General features: G+C 32.3%; 1 protein-coding gene across 3 annotated transcripts in view; it reads right to left on the bottom strand.

Moving 5' to 3' along the window:
- The window catches only part of Mybbp1A (MYB binding protein 1a), a 148,763-nt gene that overhangs the window by 82,667 nt on the left and 41,973 nt on the right, over positions 1-24,123 (bottom strand). For 2 of the 3 annotated variants that reach the window (XM_085822006.1, XM_085822007.1), the window contains exons 7-11: positions 23,951-24,056; positions 23,746-23,840; positions 23,559-23,651; positions 19,730-19,809; positions 19,500-19,563 (exon numbers count right to left, since the gene is read on the bottom strand). In XM_085822006.1, coding sequence (XP_085678132.1) covers positions 19,500-19,563; positions 19,730-19,809; positions 23,559-23,651; positions 23,746-23,840; positions 23,951-24,056 — 438 coding nt within the window. The remainder of the gene's footprint in view (positions 1-19,499; positions 19,564-19,729; positions 19,810-23,558; positions 23,652-23,745; positions 23,841-23,950; positions 24,057-24,123) is intronic. The other variant, XM_085822008.1, reaches the window with a different exon arrangement.

Genomic DNA, 24,123 nt, shown 5'->3' with positions numbered 1-24,123 from the left:
GCTTTATGATTATCAGGATACGGGAAAGTACAAAACTTTTCTCAATTAGGTTAAAAAAGTGTACATTAATTGAAAAGCGCCATATAACCAAATAGCAATTCATAAACCGATCAAAGAATGCATGTACGTGTGCAATAAAACCTTTCAACAAAATTAAAGAACAAAAAAAATTTTAAATATGCAGTGTGTGCAAAATGCAACTTTATACATGGTATTAAAATATGTGCATGAAAATAAAATAAAATTATCCTTCACTAGCAAGCTCCAGACCAAGCTAAACTTTTAAGTATCTAAATTTGGATTACAATGACCTGTCTCTAGACGTGGAAAATGACATAGTAAAGTCTGCCTTGTTTGACAGCATTTCATGTTGACTTTGTACCTAAGTTGCGATGAGTCAATCAGCGCCATAAACCATACAGGTCAAAGCAGATGATGTGTTTTATATCCAATAGAAAACCTCCATCGGTCTCGGAACCAACATAATAATTTTACACAGTTTTCAATATTCATTCTTCAGAGCTTTATTTTTTAAATAAGTTGCATTAATAATAATAGTACGGTACAAAGTCTTTAATCCGGACATCCATAATTCAGAATGATCTATAATCCGGACCTCAAAAGCTACAAACTTTCTGCGCATGCGTTTATGCATGCGCATAATACCTTTATGCATGTGCATAATACGTTTACGCATACGCGTTTAATGTATAACAGACGATATAAGCTAAGCTAAAACTATCTAATTATCTATTTCAGTTAATGTTGCAGATTGCATTGTTCCTTAATCTTCTAATTGGATTCGGCTTATTATTTTTTGCAGACTGTTTGAGCAATATTATAAAAAGTAAGCTTGATCTTTCGTTTATGTCAAAAAGAGTTTCTGATTCTGGAGCTGCCAAAGGCAAAAGCATGTTTCGATGTACCACTTCCGATAGTGAAGAAAGTAACAAGGTTATCAAGAGGTTATTAAAAACGAAAAAATTTCGATTGACAAGTTAGTCGGTATTCTCAATACACCAATTACAGGACTTGAACGGTGGAACTGAACAAGAAATTATGTCTGTTTATAAAATTAAAGAGAAAGTATTAGCACAAAAAAAAAGAAGCAACTTAAACAACTATTAAAAGGAATGTTTAATAATGTAAACAAATAAATATTTAGCTTTTTTCTTTGTAAATTTTGATACCCTTTAGATCATAATTGCTCTTTATTTCATAAATTATGGTTTCATATTTTTAATTTTATAATTTCTGCATGCCATTTTAGCAGATTTAAGTTGATGATCTCTAATCCGGAATCGCCAAAGTCCCGACGAGTCTGGATTAAAGACTTTGTACTGTATAATAAACAGGATGCTTAATAACAAACAAAAACACAGATTAAAAATGCCACTAAAAGTAATTAAAAGTTGTAAACTAAAATGATTATAAAAATAATAAAATTAATGAAGTAAAAAAGGAAAACAATTAATTATGAAGCATAATGAACGTAATGTTACTGAAAAAGCCCAAAGTCTGGTAAATCCTAGGTTTTACCAGTAAAACATAGCTTTTACCAAAGTGGCTTGGCAAAAGTCTGAAGTACGCTTTAATATGATTCCATTCTGCACTTTTACCAAGCCTTTGCGGTAAATCCTAGGACTTACAAATGCCTTCAGGTAAAAGCCCGAAAAGGCGGATTACTTATGATAGGATTTTCAATTCGCAGATATATTGCATGTCCCCAAAAAAGTTAAAACACGCTTTAACTTTTTAATTGATAATTTAAATTGTAAAAGTGATAAAAAATAAGGTTTGATTTAAGATTATGACGATGAAACTGTCTTATAATTATTTTTCAGAGTTACAAGAAATAATTTTTTTTTTTCAAAATGCAATATTTATGCCATTTCACAAATAAGATAACAGCTTTAAACAGCTGCATTTTCTGAGTCCTTGTCGCCCAATTAAAGACAGTTTGTTACTGCTTCATGTACATTTATTTCTCCTGTACCAACTTCTTCAATGTTCAAAAAATTTTCTTTGCAAAAGGTAACCTGGTTTTTTGTGTACAACGATTTTAATTTACTAAACTTAGTACCAAGAATATAAAACTCATCATCTTTAATGTCTGTAATAATGGCTGATACTGATTTTAAATCGATTTTGAATCAATAAGTACTTTTATTTTAACATTTTATCCTAGACTAGGTTTCGGAAAGCTTTTAGTAGACGCAATCTCATCTTCTTTGCATGCTTCTCAAGTCGTTCCTTAGCTGTCATTTGAAACACTTTCACATTTAACATTAAGACACAATAACACGCCGAATAAATACTAATTCAGAAGACAAACAACAAAAATCAGCGTTATATTTACAAAATTTCCACAGGACTAGTTTCGATGGTTTTACCGAACCACCATCCTCAGCTGCAAAACTGCAAATGAACAAGATAGGAAAAAATGATTAGATAAGATAAGAAAGCCTGGACAAGAATAAGCAAGTGGCGCCATCTGTTGGTGAAACCAGAACTAAAACATAATTTCTTTAAAGGCCGAAGGCAAATTTGGATTGGAATTAGGATCGTTAACTAGAACAGAAAGATTTTTATGAATGTGAAATGCCTCTAGAAAATCCAGTTCTCCAATGGAAGATGTTTTTTGAATAATTTTGGCAGCAGAAATATTGAAAGTGTGATTTTCGGACCAACAATGTTACAGAACAGAAGACTTCTGTGTTTCCTTTTTTCTAACATATGCCTCATGTTCCTTGATGCGAAATTTTAACGCTCTCTTAGTTTGGCCAATGTAAATTAAACCACACTGGCAAGGAATCCTATAAATACCCCAGGAATTCATATCTGGAATGGGGTCCTTAAGTTTGGAACACGGAATTTTATTGATGGGAGAATAAACAACCCGAAAGTTAAATTTCTGCAAAATATGTGCAACTTTATAGCTAATTGAGCTATAAAGTTGCACATATTTACACTGCCATTTAACATTGTTGATAATCGCACCCATTGAGTCCGAGCATATATCTGGTTCTTTTTTTTTTTTTTTTTTAATTTGAACTTCAGTATCTACTTCCATCACTATGCATGTTTCTTTTTCACATGCATATATATTGCAATTCTAAATCAATTGTTCGTTCAAGATCAATGCCTTCATCTGCTCTTAATTGGCCTTTATCATGGTTAATAACCATGGATTCATTATTAAAATTTATAATTTTTTCAAAGTCCTCTTCAGTGGACATGTTATTGATCAAAATATATGGAAAGACTTGAGTTAGGAAGTCCCAGCTTCATAGGGCAACCAAACATAGCCTTGTAAGGTAAACATTTGATTCCTTCGTGATATGCTTTATTTTTCATTGCCTGATCAAACTTTAATCCTCCCAATCACTTTTCTGTCCTATTTGTTTCCATCCATGTTGCCAACATGTTCTCAACATCTTGGTTCACTCCTTCAACAGATCCTTGCAATTGACTGTGTCTTGGCTCATTGTGAACTATTCTTATATCACACCACATTTTATATAAACTGTTTATGATATGGTTGCAAAATTCCCTCCCACTGTCAGAATGGAGAATGTTTGGGGCTTTAAAAGTTGTGAAAATATCCAGAAAGCGATATGTTACTTGATCAGATCTTTTACTGTGCAGACTTCGAAGTAGGACGAATTTTGTAAGATAATCTTTATACACTAAAATGAATTTCATATCACGATCAGGATTGGACTGCATATCTATTAGGTCAACTTAGCAATGAGAATTCATTTTGCACAACTGGTTTGATTACAATCCCCTTTTTCACAGTTTTTTGTCTTTTCTGACAGGGTTCATATAGTCTCAAATATGTGATGATAAATTCTACTATTACATTCTTTTACTTGCAATTCAGTTCCTTAACCAACTGTGGCGCCCTCATTTAAGAGTGTGCACCGTTTTGTGTCGCCAGAATCGAGCCATGACGAGTATATTCGTCAATCACAGAGTAAGTTTTGCTCGTAAGATATTGGCATGAAAAAGATGGGTATATTTTATAAAATTGAAAATTTTATTACTAATATTTACTTATTTGGTAAATAAGTAAATATTAGTAAATAACATAAGCATATATTACATACATATTAAACTAGAAATGCAATAAATTAAATATTATACATATAAGAGTAAGAATTTAAATTCCTGCTGCGGAGAGGCTTTCAGCGAAACAGGGTACTAAACACAATGGGACTTTGCAAATTGAACACCAGTAATGCAATTCCTTTCTGATCTTACGATTGTAGCAATGCAAACACCTTCGCATAGGGTTGTTTCTTTTCTATGTTCCGGGTATATAATCCGGAACATGATTTCCACCTAATTGGCTAATTGGCTAAAGGTCTAAATGGCCGAGTTTGTGTCGATTTATTTCTTTCAACTGGATATGTAGCAAAAGTGTCTTCAATAAATTTGAGCAAAAAGTTAACACACAATAATGTTCCATTATTTTTTTTATATAATATGAATGCACTCAGACACATAATATCTAAGAAATGGAGGAATATCTTTTTGTAGTACTTTTTGAGTCGTTTTCTTGCTGCGGAGAATGCTATGATAATTCCATCGCTCATATCCACTCCACCCATTCTTTTCTCTGTTTCTATTATGTTGCTTTATACGCACATTGCTTAAACTGCTTTATACACATGATGAGTATACACGTCAGTACACAAAATTGTGCCACTTTTCCATGAGAAGTATACTCGTCAATCACAGTTAACTGGTTCTTCTAACATGGCCAACTGTGATATGAGCATTGTTTATGACATTGAAGATTTCATCAATTGTAACAGAATATACAGGTTCTTCCAACATGGCCAACTGTGATATGAGCATTGTTTATGACATTGTAGATTTCATTAATTGTAATAGAATATAGAATTTCTGCTTTTTCTGCAGATAGTGATGCTATAAGTTTTTCTATTCCTCCAATAATTAGAATATCACAACGTTTCAAACTTCTGTAGTGAATTGATTGTTTTTGTTTCACACATTTTGTTTCTTCATTTATTAAAGAAGTATATTACTCATTTGTTAAATAAAAGCTGTTATCGGGCTTCTCTTTTACAGGTTCAGAAAAAATGTTGTAAAAATTTTTCCACATAACTTCACTCATTTCCTTTCAGCAAAATAAACAGCGCAAAATATGTCAAAATGGAAACAAACTGCTTCTATTTTAGATCGTAGCTGCTTACATTTATTTGAATTCACTCGAAACTAGACTGCAAATGGAGCAAATTAGAAGGAGCAGGCACAGAAAAGTGTCACAATGGAATTTGCAAGCTAAATTTATTCAGAGTCGATTTAAATCCCTTGTATAGGGCCTTTTACTGGAATGCATTGGTAAAAGTCTGAAATAGATTCATATTAAAACATACTTCAGACTTTTACCAAGCCACTTTGATAAAAGCTAGGTTTAACCAGTAAAACTTAGGATTTATCAGATTGGGCTTTTACAGTAACACACACACACACACACACACACATATATATATATATATAATAATAATTTATTTCCTAAACAGTATTGATTAATTGATTATATTATCTCCTAAGTTTAATTAAAGTAGAATTATTTTAAAAGTGTGCATCCATACTGGTAAGTTATATTTTGAAAGATGTTTTGAAGTAATTTGAAAGCAAAATGTTAATAATGTTTTAATGGGGACTGGAGTTAAATCATCACGAGGAATAATATTACAATTGTAAAAGTAAAAATTAAAACATGTAATTATTGTCATTGATCGGAAATTAGTTGACTTTTCAAGGGGAACAAACCAACTCCCGTTCAATGATCAATAATTGATAAAAATACGTAAATATGAAAGTGTTTCGTCTTTACTCGAGTTATAAGTTAAAGCCAAACCGGCAATTCTAGTCAGGCCAAATATTTCCGCGAATAGTTGTTACTCAAAGAACTGATTCTCATGAAGCATTTTAGTCAATTCAATTTGGAGTAAAAATCAATTACTGTAGAAAAATCTTGTAAAACTCGAGTAATTGTCCCCGACACTATCATCTTTATGTATTTGAGTACTATATTATTTGTAGAAATTAAACATGGGAAATTGTCATTATGAAATCGAAATCAAAGTAAAGTTGAAATAAACATAGAAGATTATAAAAAAGATAAATAATGCAAACTTTGCAAAAACAAATCAAAGAGAACATAAAAATAATATAAAAATAATATAAAAATAAAATAGAAAATAATATAAATAAGATCAGTGAATGTACATGAAGATATAAAGGCCAGAAAGGTATTAAGTAACTTACATTCTTTCTAGTGGGGGAGTTGGCAGTGTGTTCTCTTCGTGTCTGACTCAGAAGTGTAGGGTGTCCGAAAATTCTTAGCAGCAGTAGGGGCTTTGAATTATATCAGTCGGTAAGACTTGGTTGAAGAAATTTATGGTAGTGGGTGGGACTTTGAATTCTTGAGGGATGTATTTTGTGGAGTTCTTATCTGAGAGAGACCGTCTGTTAAGATTTTTTTTAAAATACTAGTGAATGGAAATTAATTAATTTCTGGCTAATTGTCGTGTCGCAATGATTAAGAATTTAAGAAAGGAAAAAGGCATTAGCAACACGACAATTAGCCAGAAATTAATTAATTTCCATTCACTAGTATTTTTAAAAAAATCTTAACAGACGGTCTCTCTCAGATAAGAACTCCACAAAATACATCCCTCAAGAATTCAAAGTCCCACCCACTACCATAAATTTCTTCAACCAAGTCTTACCGACTGATATAATTCAAAGCCCCTACTGCCGCTAAGAATTTTCGGACACCCTACACTTCTGAGTCAGACACGAAGAGAACACACTGCCAACTCCCCCACTAGAAAGAATGTAAGTTACTTAATACCTTTCTGGCCTTTATATCTTCATGTACATTCACTGATCTTATTTATATTATTTTCTATTTTATTTTTATATTATTTTTATGTTCTCTTTGATTTGTTTTTGCAAAGTTTGCATTATTTATCTTTTTTATAATCTTCTATGTTTATTTCAGCTTTACTTTGATTTCGATTTCATAATGACAATTTCCAATGTTTAATTTCTACAAATAATATAGTACTCAAATACATAAAGATGATAGTGTCGGGGACGATTACTCGAGTTTTACAAGATTTCTCTACAGTAATTGATTTTTACTCCAAATTGAATTGACTAAAATGCTTCATGAGAATCAGTTCTTTGAGTAACAACTATTCGCGGAAATATTTGGCCTGACTAGAATTGCCGGTTTGGCTTTAACTTATAACTCGAGTAAAGACGAAACACTTTCATATTTACGTATTTTTATCAATTATTGATCATTGAACGGGAGTTGGTTTTTTTCCCCTTGAAAAGTCAACTAATTTCCGATCAATGACAATAATTACATGTTTTAATTTTTACTTTTACAATTGTAATATTATTCCTCGTGATGATTTAACTCCAGTCCCCATTAAAACATTATTAACATTTTGCTTTCAAATTACTTCAAAACATCTTTCAAAATATAACTTACCAGTATGGATGCACACTTTTAAAATAATTCTACTTTAATTAAACTTAGGAGATAATATAATCAATTAATCAATACTGTTTAGGAAATAAATTATTATTAACTAACTTTGCAGCAATTGCGCAAGTAATAATAACTTGTATTCGCACTAAATGGATTTAAGTTCATACAACATATATATATATATATATATATATATATATTTAAACATTCATTTACATAAAAGAAGAAAAATAAATTGATTATATATAGCATGAAATATATCATATGCTTGTGACAGATTTATAATAAAGCATACATATTAAGAACATAAAAAAGAAAAAGGAAATTTTATCCCTATATATAATGAAAAAATCTAATAATTATATATTTTTTAATTAAAAATTATTATGTAAATAATTAATTGATATAAAATATTATGTATAGTAATAAAATAACGTAAAATTATTATACATTACAAGCATAAATTACAATTACATAATTAATAAAATATTATGTAAAATTAATTAATTGATATAAAAATTATATTTCATCAATAATACTAAAATCACGTTAAATTATTATACGTAACGTGCAAAAATTTCAATAATTTTCATTTTAAAAGAATTCTGTTAATTACATAATTAGAGAAACAACAAAACATTTAAAGATTGGAAAGCAGAAAACTGTTTTATGTCCATTAACAGAAATTTTCAGAGAAATTAGTTTTCATGTTGTTTAACTTCAACGATAAAAAAATATTGTTATAAAATCAAACAAAAAATTCATAATAAACTTTAAACCTTTATTTAGTGAAATTTTCATAATAAACTATGCATATATACAGGCACAGTATGAAGTCTGAGATCTGGACTCGTCGGGACTTCCGCAATTTCGAGTTTGATATTTTTTCTGATATTAGACTGTAGTGATAATGATAAGAAGCATGCCACGTGTCTGCCAATAAATACGGTAACCTTAGGTAGAAGAGCAGAGAGAGAGAAAGAGACCGGCTGTTTGGGAAGGAGCATGCATGCATTTTTGAAGTCTTGAAATAAAGATTCATTTTTAGCGTGTAATATGTCTGCTGAAAGTTCTTGATGAATACAGTGAGAACATTTAAAGTAATATGGGCAACTAGAATCCTGTGGGATCTACAACAATTACTACAAAATCATCAGTTTAAATCTAGTAAGATGACTCGTAGCGATTATAAAATTTAAAATATTAAATAATGAAGCGTTTATGACCTTAAGGGAATGAAAATTAGCCCCCTCCCAAACAAAACCTAAATATTTATTTGTTGTGCCTTTTCTTAAAAGGTCTTTCAATGTAAGTTGCTTAACTTGCTCTCCCTTTTTTTTTTTTTTTTTTTTGTGTGTGTGTGTGTGTGTGTGGGTGCATGTGTGTGCGCTAGTATTTTTATTTTAATTCTGCAGATAGACATAATTTTCTTTCAGTTATAAAGTTCCATAATTCAAGCTCTACAAATGCCATGTTGAGAATTTCCACTAAATTGTCAATCGAAATGTTTTCATTCTCCGCAAACTCTCTGTCACTTTTTTCACTATCAGTAGTGATATTTCTGGATTTAGAATTATACTACAGATTTTTCCATTCATTAATTGATTAATGATTGGGGCACTGTTATCAAAATAAAAATTCTTTTACATCATCTTATTATTATTTCCCCACATTTCTTCACATTTCTTGGAATTTTTGCTTTTTGTTTGCAATATCCTGATGTGCATTTTGTTTGCTGAAAGCCTTCAAAGTCACAACTAGCACCATAAAGCTTATCTAACATTTGCAGTATACTATTGGCAATATATCATGAGATTAATGACTAATAACATGTTGTTCCGCTAAATTTTGTCTTGCTTCTATCACATACTGAATAAGTTCTGAACTATATTAGTTATACATTTGGCTTACACCTGTTTACTACACATACGTAAGGCATGTCTGAGTCTCGAATAAATAACTAATCTTAAGGCTTATCCAGAGCTGGCACTAGACTTTGCTACTAAGCACATCTCTAAATTCTATAAATACTGCCACTCCTAAATTTTGCAGCCCAATGCCTTTTTTAAATTCTAAAGATTTTGCCATCCTTAATTGTATTGCTCAGTTTTATTACTCTAAATTTTAAAAAATTTGCCTCTCCTAAATTCTGCCACACAGAGCAACTGCACAAGATTTGGCGCAGGTCCTGAGCTTATCTCAATAAGAAATCAATTATTCTCAATTCAAACAGCACTAAATATAATCTTTTGATTTACGAGTATCATTTATAAAATTTATTCTTTGCATATCGAAAAAAATTCCTGTTAAATTTCTCCTCATCAACACACTCAACATTTTGCAGCAGAGTTAGCTTGTGGCAATCTAATGTTCAACTGCGCGCACAGCCAATCCACGTCATGTGGTTTATGTAAAAACTGCTAGCTTGTCAGTAAACTCGCTCACTTCGCTCTTAGCTGCAGCATAGGATGTTTGAATTTTAGTTTAGTAGATTTTGTTATTTCGTTCTGTTATTCCAGTTATGTTTAAAGTTATGGTGTGTGTGAATAAAGGTTATGTTTAAGGAAATGGAGTCATGTCAATTCAAGGATATACACCAAGCACATAACCACCACACCATAAAATGGTGACCCTGCGTTAACGACCATAAAATGGCGACCTGGCTACTTGCATGAAGATTATACTGGTTGTTCGTTCAAGAGCTTGGTTCCAGAACTTTTGTGTTTTTTCCCCTTCAGTACCTGACATGGAGGAAACAGCAGCCGTCAAGATTCCAATTTATACAGTCAAAAGTCGTTAATCCGGACTCGTCGGGACTTCGGCGATTCCGGATTATAGATCATCAGTTTGAATCTCGTAAGATGGCATGCAGAAATTCTAAAATTAAAAATATGAAACCGTAATTTATGAAATAAAGAACAATTATGATCTAAAGGGTATCAAAATTTGCAAAAAGAAAAAGCTTAATATTTATTTGTTTACTTAAATAAACATTTCTTTCAATGTAAGTTGTTTAAGTTTTGCTTCGTTTCATGTGATAATACTTTCTCTTTAATTCTATTAAACAGACATAATTTCTTGTTCACTTACAAAGTTCCGCTGTTCAAGTCCTATAATTGCTGTGTCAAGAACACCGACTAATTTGTCAATCGAAATTTTTTCGTTTTCAATAACCTCTGTAACTTTTCTTCGCTATCGGAAGCGAATTATAATGACGAGGAACTTGTTTTAAATCATATCAAAGAGGGAGCATATCGAGATGAAATACTACATTTGGTAAGGAATTATAAGCCAAATAAAATAAAAACATCTGCCCTGAAGATAAGGATAGTGCTGACAGATAACTTCCAATTCATTACGCGCCCGCCGCGCGGCGTTCCCCCCGCCGAGCAGCGTGAAATTGATAAACAGATTTCGGATTTCAAAACATACTTTCGCTTTAGATCCTTTACATATTAACAAATATATATCGGAAATTCTATTTGATATAATCGAAAGTTTAAGCTTACTTTTATAAAATTGCTCTTACAGTCTGCAAAAAATAATAAGCCGGATCCAATTCGAAAATTAAGGAACAACGCAATCATCAACATTAACTGAAATAGATAATTAGATAATTTTAGCTTATACGTCCATTATACATAAAACGCGCACGCGAAAACGTATTCTGCACTTGCGCACACTCAAATGCGCAGTCGTAAAAGGTCTTACGCGCACGCGTAAACGCCTATGCGCATGTGTCAACGCGGCGCATGCGCAGAAAGTTTTTAGTTTTGAGGTCCGAATTATGGGTGTCTGAATTAACGACTTTTGACTGTAATACGATTGACCCGGCATTATGGTTTGCTATGTGTGAAGCAACTTTTGCTTTAGCCGTGCCTAAGCCTATTACGGAAGCGAAGACAAAATTTAACTACTGCGTCGCTCATTTGCCGCCGTAAATTGCTGCGTTGGTTAGAGATATCATTCTCCGGGAACGTACAGATGCTTCTTACAAAGACCTCAAAGCTGCTATTACAAAACGCTTTGGTGAAAGCAGTACGAGTGAAATACAGAAATTACTCACCGGCGAGCAACTTGGAGAGAGAAAGCCATCAGAACTTCTACGAGTAATGACTAGAAGGGCTGAAAAATACAAGGTGCCTGACTCTTTGTTACTGGAATTATTCATGCACCAGATGCCGCCAAATGTTCAGTCTATTCTAGCGTCGGTTGAGCCGCTCGATTCATCGAAAGCTGCCAGTATCGCAGATAGAATATTGGAAGTTACACCCGCTCAGGTAAACGAAGTTTCTTCTCGTGTACCTCTCAATGTCTCTGAGTATTCTAAATTGGATTCCCTGTTGGAGAAAGTGTGCAAATTGCGCAGCGAGGTTTTGTTTCTACGACGATCACACAGTATTTCCGAAAATCGCTATAACAGGAAGCGAAGCCCTTCAGCTAAAGCTGCTTCGAACTGTTCCTATTGTTGGTATCATCAAAAATTTAGCGATAAGGCTAAAAAGTGTGTTCCACCATGCACATTCCAGGGAAATGTACTAGGGAAAGTATAGTGGCGACATGCACTTTACCCTCTGAGTCTCGTCGCCTTTTCATTAGAGACACGAAATCGAATAGAATATTTTTGTGCGACACTGGCTCAGACGTCAGTCTTCTTTCAGCAACCAGACAGGAAGCGCGTCAAACACCTATCATGACGTTTTCTGCAGCAAATGGTACCCCTATTCCAGTTTATGGGCAAAGAGCGTTAAGTATTGACCTTAGACTTTGTCGTAATTTTAATTTTACTTTTTATGTGTGTAAAGTGTCAACAAATATTATTGGATCTGATTTCTAGCATTATTTTGATTTATTACCTGATTTAAGGAACAAAAAACTTGTTGATTTAAAAACACGTTTAAAATTAACTGCAGTGTAATTAACACACATTTATATTCTGTTAAAACAATTATAAATTGTATTTATGATAAATTACTGTCTAACTATCCTTCACTGTCAAAGCTTCCTGATCTCAATAAGACTGTTAAGTATAATACTATGCATTTCATTGAAACCATTGGTCCTCCTGTTTCATGTAAGCCAAGGAGATTAGCTCCAGATAGATTAAAAATTGCTAAGCATGAAATTCAGAAAATGATCAATTTAGGTCACATGCGACCCTCCGAAAGTAATTACTCCTCTCCTTTTTACATGGTGTCAAAAAAGGGCACAAACAAATTGAGACCTGTGGGAGATTTTCGGAGGTTAAATGCTCAGACAGTGAAGGATAAGTATCCTATTCCCAATATTTGCGATTTTGCAGCGGAGTTACATGGAATAAAGGTATTTTCTCGATTAGATTTGGTTAAAGCATATCACCAAATTCCAATTAATCCCTCTGATATCCATAAAACAGCTATTGCCACTAATTTTGGACTTTTTGAGAGCATAAGAATGCAATTTGGGTTATGCAATGCAGTTGCAACCTTTCAACGCTTTATTGATGAAGTAACTCGCGAGCTGCAGGAGTATTTGCTTTTGTCGATGATATATTGATAGCGTCAAAAGACGAAAATGAGCATTTGATACACTTAAAAGCCCTTTTTGAAAGATTAAGTAATTATTGGTTAAGACTTAATGTATCTAAATGCAGTTTTGGTTTAACTTCTTTGGAATTTTTGGGTTTTCAAGGATCTGAACAGGGTTTAAAATCTTTACCCGAGAGGGTAGAAGCTATTCAAAAATTTCCTAAACCAAACACATTAACTCAGTTAAGAAAATTTCTTGGCATATTTAGATTTTACAGACATTTTGTCCCAAGAGCTTCACATGTTTTAGCTCCCTTGAATAGGTTACTGGAAGGCTGCATTAATAAAAGGAAACCTTCACAACCAAGCAAAACAAAAGAATATCCTCTCGAATGGGACGACAAAGGCAAGAAAGCATTCAAAAATGCAAAAAAGACAATTGCTGAGACAACCCTTCTGAAACACACAATTCCTGGTGAGACTTTGAAACTTTGTACTGATGCATCAGACGTTGCGGTTGGTAGCTCATTAATGCAACTGCATAATTCAGTTTGGGAATCCATTGCGTTTCTATCTGTTAAATTCAGCAAAAGTCAAAGGAAATGGTCAACTTATGATCTATTGGCAATTTATTTGTCTATTAGGAAGTTTCGGCACATGTTTGAAGGCAGAGTCTTTACAATCTACACTGACCAAAAGCCCTTACTATATGCTTTTAAGCAGAAGCCCAAAAAGTGTTCTCCACGACAACTTTGTTATCTTGATTTTATTGGCCAATTTTCCACTGACATATAATACATCAAAGGTCATGACAATATCGTTGCTGATGCCTTATCTAGGGTAGAAATAGATGCAGTATCTGATAATCAACACATTGATTATAAAAAGTTATCCGAAGCACAAATTCAGGACTCTGAAATTCAAAATTCCTTATCGCAATCTTCACCAGTTTTAAACTTGAGAAACATTACTTTCCTTTAGAAGATGTTACTCTTTACTGTAATATGGACACAGGTATACCTCGACCGTTCATACCTGAATCTTTTCGCTCTAAAATATTTCAGAAGATTCACTGTCTTTCTCACGTTGGTATTTCAATTTCAACAAAGCTAATTACTAGGCGCTATTTTTGGCCTAACATGAAGAAATTTATTAAAACTGCAGTTCAATCCTGTATACAGTGCCAACGTTCTAAAACCTCTAGGCATATTCAATCAACAATTTATGTATATCCCGCACTTCAAACCTGTTCTCATGTATTTCTGCGTATCGATTCTGATAAACCACCTCTAACTCCACCTTACACTGGTCCTCATACTGTGGTTAAACGAATGGACAAAAATTTTATTATTGAGGTAAATAACAAAAAGATCACAGTTACAATCGATTATTTAAAACTAGCATATATGTTGTCAGAATGTATAAATTCACCTGTAATTCCTCAGTTTCCACAGGAAGTCTGCGAAGACTCAAAAATTGTTCCTAAACAAGTAGTTACCTGTAGTGGACGTCGTGTTCATTTTCCTAAAAAACTAATTACTGTAATATGATTATAGTTTTCTCTCGCGGTTTGCTGCAAATGTTACAATGTATAGATACTTGGAATAATTATTTTTGCATATGTATTGAGTTATATAAAATGCTTATTAACTTTTCATTATTTCTGTTTAATTAAGTCATGCATTGTATGGGTATATATTCCAATCAGAATAGTAAATGTATTATTACTATTCATATATTTGTATTTCTTTTTGTACGTACAATTTTAAAGTATAACTGTTATTTGAATGTGCATATCTTAAATTGAAAATTTACAGCCAACCCCTTTTGTGTCATGACTGTGTCACTGGGGTGGATACTCTGTGGCAATCTAATGTTTGACTGCGTGCGCAGCCAATCCACGTCATGTGGTTTATGTAAAAACTGCTAGCGCGGCAGTGAACTCGCTCACTTCGCCCTTAGCTGCAGCATAGGATGTTTGAATTTTAGTTTAGTAGATTTTGTTATTTCATTGTTATTCCAGTTATGTTTAAAGTTATGGTGTGTGTGAATAAAGGTTATGTTTAAAGAAATGGAGTCATGTCAATTCAAGGATATACACCAAGCACATAACCACCACGCCACCATAAGCAGAAGTCTGTAATCATTGCCAAGTGTAATAATAACATAAAAATATTACTATACGCTTTCAGATTCAAATACTCATAACAAAAAAATTTTTTTTAAAAATAAAATCTGAAAGCCCAAATGGGGGTTCCCCCATTTATAGACACATACACGTTTTGAGAGCATTTGGGCTAATGCCACATTGTGCTAAAAATATTTAAAAACAGCATATCTTTCAAATTTCTGACAGACAATCTCGCTCACCGGAAATAAAAATGTTTTACTCCTTAGTGTTGCCATTGCTTGCTTTGAAATTGCTGAGTTTTTTTAATAAAAAATTCATTAAAGTTTTATAAAATATAAAACAGACAAAAAAAGAAAAATCTGAAGGATTTCAGATTTTAAATTACATCCAAAGGGGCTTTTTTTAACGTTTTGTGTGTTACTTTTATTTATTAAATAACCTGTTCTTCGCATGCTTGCTTTTAAATTGTTGAGTTTGATAATCAAAAATTCGTTAAAGCTTTACAAAAGTTGAAACAAATAATAAAATAAACTCCAAATTTGGGATTCCAGATGCCTATATTTGGGTGGAAACGTACGTTATTCAAAATTGGATGGCTCTAGGTACCGCTGTTTTATCACAATGTGAGAAACATACACAAATTTATGCAGATTTTTCATTATTTCATTTCTTTAAATATAATAAAGGGCGATAATATTTGGTGGCAACAATTTCAAAAGTGAATCGGACATTTATAGCAAACCAATGCAAAATGCCAAAACGAAAATAATAAGTCCTTCAGGGCAAATTGCAACTTTGGACTAGTAAAACAAATTCCAAATTTGGTGTCCATGTTCCGGTGGAGAACTATGTTATTCAAAATTTGATGACTGTAGGTACCATTGTTTTTCACAGTGCGAGAAACATACATACGTTCATGTAGATTCTTCATTATTTAGTTTCTTTAAATATAATACAAGGTGATAGTATTTGGTGGCAACAATTTGAAAAGTGATTCAGACATTTAAAATGATTTAACAAAAAATGCCATTTTGAGGCCAATGCCCATTTGGACTAAAGATTTTTTAGACACTATTGCGTGTGTCCTTTCTCAAGCTCCAGTTTGTTGATAGTCATGCGGTGATAAAAGCAGAAAATAACAAATAACGGTTCAGCGGTTGGTGTCAGTGCCAAAGTGAAGTTAAGAATCAATATTCTACATGTTTCATTATAAAAAATGTGCATTAAAAAAAAGTTCCTGTTGATTCGAAGTTCTGGATTTTATATCATTCCAGATAGTTGAGATAAACAGATTTCAGACTTTGTACTGCATACATAAAATTTTATTTTATATCATTGATTATTCGCATAATAATTCTAGGTTAATTATGTATATATTAGATTTTTATGTTATTTATAAAATCAGTTTTTCCTCTCACATATATCTAAAAGACACTTTATTATACATCTAATTCTCAGCAACATATGATGTATTTAATGCTATATAGGAAGAAATCGATTTATTTTTTTCTTTTTTGTAATTGAATAATAATTATAGAAATGCATACAGGCTAATGGGAAAAACTTATAAAACTTTTCTGGTTTTAGCTGTAATTCTACACAAAATAAACTGGGAGACATGGAATTCATATTACAGAGCCACAATGTAGTAGTTAAAGGATGAGGAAAGTATAATAGCAAAAAAAAAAAAAAAAAAAAAAAAAAAGAATAAGAAATATATAGTATGGAATGAATAGAAAAAAGGCTTTATTGACAGAACGGCATTGGTCAGAAAACAGTCTGGCCAAAAGGGAGAACAATAAACCAAAGAGGCTTAGTAAGTGATACGACTGACTCCCTTAATTGCATGGCTGGGTTGCACTGTCTGCCAATACTCAATGCCAGATTATCTAAGAGTTCCCATTCTTCAAGGAACATCTGTATGAGTAGTGTGTTGCTCCAGAAGGTAAGATTGTGTCACCCAAGCATCTCACCTAAGTATCCTACACATTTTCAGTGGGATTTATATCAGAGAAGCATGCTGGCCAATTCATTTTGTTTCTCTAGAAGATAAAACTGTGCCACCAAGCATCTCCACAACGTACACCACACATGTTCAGTTGGATTTAAAGCAGGGAGGCATGCTGGCCAATGCATTCTGTGGACATATTCACTTTCCAGGAACAGCATGTGCCCAGTGGGGCTGTGCATTGTCCTCCATAAAAACATAACCAATGATATCCCATAAAAGACACATGTGGGAAAAGATAACTTCAAGGTAGGACAACCTCTGGCAAGTGATTCCATGTCAAAAATGTGCAGCTTTGTCGAGCCATTAATCATAATGCCTTCCCATACAAGCACACCAAGACCACCCAAATGGTCTCTTTCCCTGATGCTAGTGGACGAAAACATGTTCCTACTTCTTTGCATATCAATTGGGGCTGAAAATTGTTTGTCAGACTGAAATGAACCTCATTGGTAAAGACAATGTGACTCCATTGCTGAGGTTTCCAGTTTTTGTTTTCTCTATGCTTCTGCAGATGGTGCCACTGATGGGCCACTGTCAACGGTATGCAGCATTCAGGATGGTAGGCCACCTTTATGAAGCTGTCTGGTCACAGTAAAACAGGAAACTTTGGGCAGACATGCATGATTACATACAACTTTTAAAGTACTTCCTTGTAAAAATCTTCATTAACTGTCTGTCCAGGTGGCATGAACTCTTTGTAGACTATCCCCTTGGTGTCAAAGAAGGCAATGAGCATAGACTTTCAATTTTGATAGGCTCACTTGAGCCTTTTTTTGATGAGGCAATTGGGGGTGCTTGCCACTCTGCACTCTCACTGTTCCAGGATCATAGTGAAAAACCCATGTTTTATCACCGGTAATCACTCTTCAAAAAAATTAAGGTCACTTGTTAGACACTCCAATAATTCACATGCAATCAGCACATGGTTTTCTTTCTGCCCATTGGTCAAAATCCTTGGAACCAGCTCAGCATAATCTTCTGCATTTGAATTTTTTCCCTGATGATTTGATGCACAACCGATTTTGTAAGTCCTAACATCTTCGTGATCATTCAGATACCTATCCAACAATTAAAGCTAAAAAATGTTTTAATTTTAGCCACATTGTCTGAAGTTTGAGGACTTGATGGACGTTCAGTACATTGTTCATCCTCTCTACCGTCTTTGAAGGTTTTGTGCTTGTTCTTGAGCCTTGGACAAATAATTTTTCCCATATGCTTCTTGTAACATGGCAAGCATCTCAGTGGTCAATTTATTTGGTTTTACACAAAACTTTATGGAGTATTGCTGCTCAACACTCCGCTGCATTCAGAAAACCTAAACCTTCAAATGCGTGTCTGCTTCATGAGTGATCTGGGTGCTGCAACGACTCAAGGACGACTATCTTCCACCAGACTCTGAAGCTGACAGCCCTCCCATGCCACCCGCAAACTCAGCACTCTTGGCCTTCTACTTGGCATGAAAAATTCAGTCTCATTACTTTCTGGACAGACCCTATCATATATTTTTATTTATTTTTCATATTCTGCATTTTTATTGGCATTTTTAATTACTGTTTCTTTCTCTCGGCTATTAAGCCTTCTATTTATTATTACTATTGTTACAATTTATTTTTTAAATTAAGCCCTAAAAAAAAAGGCATTAAAATTTTGCAAATTACTAAGTTTGTTGTGAGACCAATGGAGATCTCCTATTGAATGAAAACCATATCATCTGCTTTTGACTGCTTTGAATGATAACTCAGAATAATTTAGATAAAAAAATCACCCTGGGTAGATGAAATGCTGTCAAGTGACAAGTCTGTGAGGGGAAGTTTACTGAGTCACTGAGCAACTCGTCTCCTTGTGTAGATGAGCTTTTAAAGATAAGAGAATACACACTCTTACATTTAAAATGAGTTCCAGAAAATGACAAAGCCTAATGTTTGCGAGAAAAAATTTCTATGATATTATTTCTTGTAAATTAATACCATACGAAGAACTAGTACCTTATTTACCAAAGAAGACTTCATTATTCAAGATATAGCTGTAGATTTATTTCACTGAATCACTTGCAACTTGGAAAAAAATATTTTCCATAAGTGACAAACTTTTTATTTTACTAAGAGGCCAAATACCTCTTTGATGTGTTAAGAAGAAAACAAAAGAAAAACCACTTATTGTTGTATTTCTTAGAAGTAGAATTTATTTTTTCAAACTTAAGTTTAAAAAAATACTTAGACCCTACCTAAAAATTTAAAACTACAAATACATTTCATATTAAATATCAGTGGGGATATACAAAAAATGAAAAGTACTTATCCTCACATTTTGAATTAATTCAGACACGTCTTTCTTCTTTAGAATTCGATCTAATAACACTGTGCTAGGCCTGAAATTAAATATATATATATATATATATAAATGAATATTTACTGCTGCTAATAAGTATATATATTTACATATTATACATACCTACTATAAATTTTCTAACATACAGGTTATACTACCTAAAATTTAAATTTCATGTTTAATATCTATCAAATATTAATACTTACATTTGTAGAAAAGTCTTTAAAATTAATATCTGTATCTCAGGAGTAGAATTTTTCTTTGCATAATCACATAAAAATGCAGCCTGTTAAAGAAATATAAAATTTTTTCATATTTTCTTAAAAATGCGATGCACATAAGCATAAAATTTAAATAATCCTATCACAAAAAGTAATATATTGATACAAAAGATCTCGTTTTTCAGTTGCAAAAAAGGTTGTTTAGCTTTACATCACATTAAGATAAGTTTAAGCTTCAAAATTCTATCAGCTTTTACAAATATATTCCAGCACATTGAGAAACAGCATTAGGGAACTAACAAGCTTCCTTTGTTATAACTGATTATGCCATTGATGAACTGGGGTACTATGACAGAAATATCCAATAGACATATATCACTTTAAAACACTGCTTACATGAAAACAGCAAAGCTTAACAAGTTCAAGTAGTCTCCATCCACTTATGGTGTCACTCTGCCAATGACTAGATATTTTGACAGAACAAAAATCCAAAGTCAATCTTGTAAAGAAATTGCATATTGACAGCAAATTGTTCATGGCTATTGCAGCTTGGCATTGAGGCATGCACCAAATTTGTTTATCTCTTTGGACACCAGAAGACAAGTTAATGGTGCTGTCATGTAATGCAGCACTACAGAAGTGTCCTAAAAAGTCTTATCATGAGATAAGAAGACATGACTGATCACACCAATAGACCACCAAACAAGCAGTAACAGCTTGTTTGTAAATGGAGGAGTGGTTTGTTTTTCAGAGTCTACCCAATATACTGATCACTTATGACTGTTGCATCATATCAATTTTTATCAGATGTGACAATCCAATGTAGAATTCCTTCTTGGGTTATTCCTCAAGACTAAGCAAATCGAACACTTCCAAAGAGAATGCCTTGTTCAGTGCCAACTCATGTAATAACCACTTGCTCAACTTTTCCACTTTACTGATAGTGTGGCAACACAAAACAATAGCCAATATGATGCATTCAAGCTTGTCTGCAGTTCACAGAATCAATTTTGATGATACTCTTCAGAAGCTCATATGAAACTGTAATCAACTGGCAACCACACAGATGATTTTCCAATGTTTTATTGACATCCAAAATTTTACTTATGTATATTGAGTTTATTAACCACACCTGTGCCAAATAAAATAATGTTGATGTTTTGCACCACCAAGTTGTGCAGAATGTTCCAATTTAAACTTATAGTAGAAAAAGCACAGCTATGGATTCTCGATGGTTCACTTCAGTGATACCTCTTGAAACAGCAGTACATCTACTGATAATCTTGTAGCCCAGCCTGTCACACAGGCTTGTAGTAATGCTTGATGTAGCACATAAGACTTCAGAACACCAATCCTGAGTCAAATGGCTGGTTCCCATTATATCTGCAATCAGACATTTAAATCTCTCTAACTCAATATTTCCTTCAATAGCTAAATAAAATATAATAAATTAAAAATATTAGAGAAAGCATAACAATTATATATCTCCACATTGTTGGAAATAAAACACATATAATAAAGTGCAGCAATCTTAGCATTAAGCACAAATTATTTTTTTAGCAATTTTTAAATTGCATACTTAATATCAAATACATTCAACAGTCATGAATAATACTATTAATAGCACAATCTGAGGGCTTTATTTTATGGGTCTTAAAATCAATACTTTTTAATGTATCAGTTTGATATTTTTAAATATTTAAATCTTCCTACAAAATAAGTCTTCATTAAATTCTTCAAGTACTTTACATAAACTTATGTAAATTTACTACAATCATGCTGATAATAGTAAATTTTGATAATGATTAACTGCATTTTATGCTTTCATTAATTTCTTTAAGGCTTGAAATTTTCTGTAAATTTCTTGAAGCAATTTAATAAAATGATTACAATAACAACATTTCATGCTTTATTGAGACTTTAACAACTATCAATATTTTACATCTTTAAAGATAGACGCATACACTCAGCAAACTTTATTTAGCTGATTACACTCAAAACAATTTTTTTTTTCCTTAACGTACAAAATCTTTTCAAACTCCAGATTAAATCATGCTCACTTGCATAATTAACAAAATTTAGATGGCATACAACTATAAATATGTTATACCTTTAGAGATAGATGCATACACTCAGCAAACTTTAATTAGTTAATTACAGTCCCCCCCCCAATTTTTTTTTTTTTTAAATATAAAATCTTTTTTAAACTCCATGTTAGATCATGCTCACTTGCATAATTAACAAAATTTACATGGCATATTCATGCATTATAGTAAAAATAAATAATTTCACAAAAAGGTAGTAAGCTAATCACTACATAGTATAAAACAAAGTCGCTTTCTCTGTCCCTATATCCCTATGTATGCTTAAATCTTTAAAACTATGCAACGGATTTTGATGCGTTTTTTTTTTTTTTTAATAGATAGAGTGACTGAAGAGGAAGGTTTATATGTATAATAACATCCATTAAATAGTGGAGAAATACTGTTATTTTTTAGGTTTCTAATGTGATGTCGTAAATAATTACATTTTTTCTGCTTACATTGCAAATGCAGGCTGAACCCTAAGAGATTTATCAAAATAATATACTAAGTATTGTACACATTGAAAAGGTCTACAGATTTAAAAATTGCGGGACGTAGCGTTTGCGGTGGTACCGGCCGGCCGGGGCGGTGGGAGCGTGCCTATAAATAGCACGTCGGAGGCCACAGTTCTCCCTATAGCACTTTGAATTTAGCAGCGATCGGACGCATTTATTATCGGAGCTCTCTAGCTTTCAGCGCGACAACGTATCAGTAATTATAAGTAAGTTACGATAAATAATTGTATGATAGTAGTTTTAAAATATAAATGATATTCTATTCTAAGGTTAATTTTTAAATCGCACTTATGGTAATTATAAGTACATAAGGTTAGATAAGATTAGATTAAATAAAACCATAATTTATGGATTGGAATTTTCTATTAAGATCTTAGTTAAAATTTAGAGTTAAATCAATTTAATATTAGGGAAATTATTTTCAAAAATCGTAATTTAAGGTGAGGTATATAAGTTCAGAAAAAGATTATGAACTGCGATTCATTGTTAAAATATCCATTAATATTTTATACCCGTGCGAAGCCGGAGTGGGTCGCTAGTATGATTATAATTCTTTCTTTATCACAGCTCTGAAGATAATGCTATCAAGTTAAACTATAAATATACACATCACGACTTTTCCATGAATCATTCTCAAAAAGAATCTTTCTAAAAAATTCTAGTGTTAAAATTTAGATAACTTTCTAAGGTACTTTAAAGCCTAATTTTTCTAAGCTCAAACAAAATAATTATCTCTCTGTGGAAATCAACCTTTCAATTCCCATGGGTAGGGGTCATCTAGGATATTTAATTATCATAGTTACTGAGGTAAGTTATATGTCAAACATTATTCGCTTTAACATTTAAGGCATCCTTTAAAAAAAGAAAATACAAAGCCCACATCAAATGTGTAGCAATGGTAGTTTTATTAACCTATTCTATTCCAGAGTCTCTTCTGTTTCCTTTTGTTTACACATGAGCTATTGTAATGACAATGAAAGTATATTACCAAATGAATTTTTTTCCACAGAAATTCCTTTCCTTATCTAAAAACAATCAATTTATTCAAAATCAGTGCTTATTTAAGGTTGCTGCTTTAAGATTTCGATTCAAACCAGATGTTATGATTGAATAAAATTAAATTTTAACAAATACCTGAACTGTTGTTAAAAAAATAAAGAGAGTTAGAATAAGTGCAAATTCTAAAAATACATAAATGAGTTTAAGCTTTCTTACCATCTTCTCAGCTGCAGGATTCAACACATGTTTTGGATGCATGTAAACATTCATAAACTTTAAAGAAAATTTAGGAGCTAAAACACATTTAATCTAAAAAGAAAATAATTAATATTTCTAGTTAATACTGTAATTTCAGAATTAAAATATAATACATAATATGTCAAAATTCAGTTTTTAAGCTTACCACTTTCTTTTTTTCAGTTGTTTGCAGCATTTTTTTTATCATTTCAAACCCAACATAAACCCTCTGTTCATGGTGAGCAATATCAAATAAATTTTCTAAAAGTAGAAGCCAAGACAAGTTTTAAAACAAATTTGTCCTTTATCATATTTCAATATTTATGTCTGAAAAGGATATCATAAAAATTTAACACAAAGAGTTCACATACCATCAACAACTGGAATCCAAATTTCTTTAATATCCTTTCTTTCCTTAACCAATGCTAAAAATTCTAAGCAATACGGATGTAATTGTGGAAGCAAAGCACCAGTTTGCTAAAAATAAATGAATAAATAAATAAAATTTCATACACAGTGAACAACTGAATTAAGAATTTCCTTG

Source organism: Stegodyphus dumicola, chromosome 8, assembly GCF_044657685.1.
Source record: "Stegodyphus dumicola isolate Sdum_Otavi_A_Nest chromosome 8, ASM4465768v1".
NCBI classification, from domain to species: Eukaryota; Metazoa; Arthropoda; class Arachnida; order Araneae; family Eresidae; genus Stegodyphus; species Stegodyphus dumicola.
Note: the sequence above shows the minus strand (reverse complement) of the source record. Positions and strands in the feature narration are given on the sequence as shown.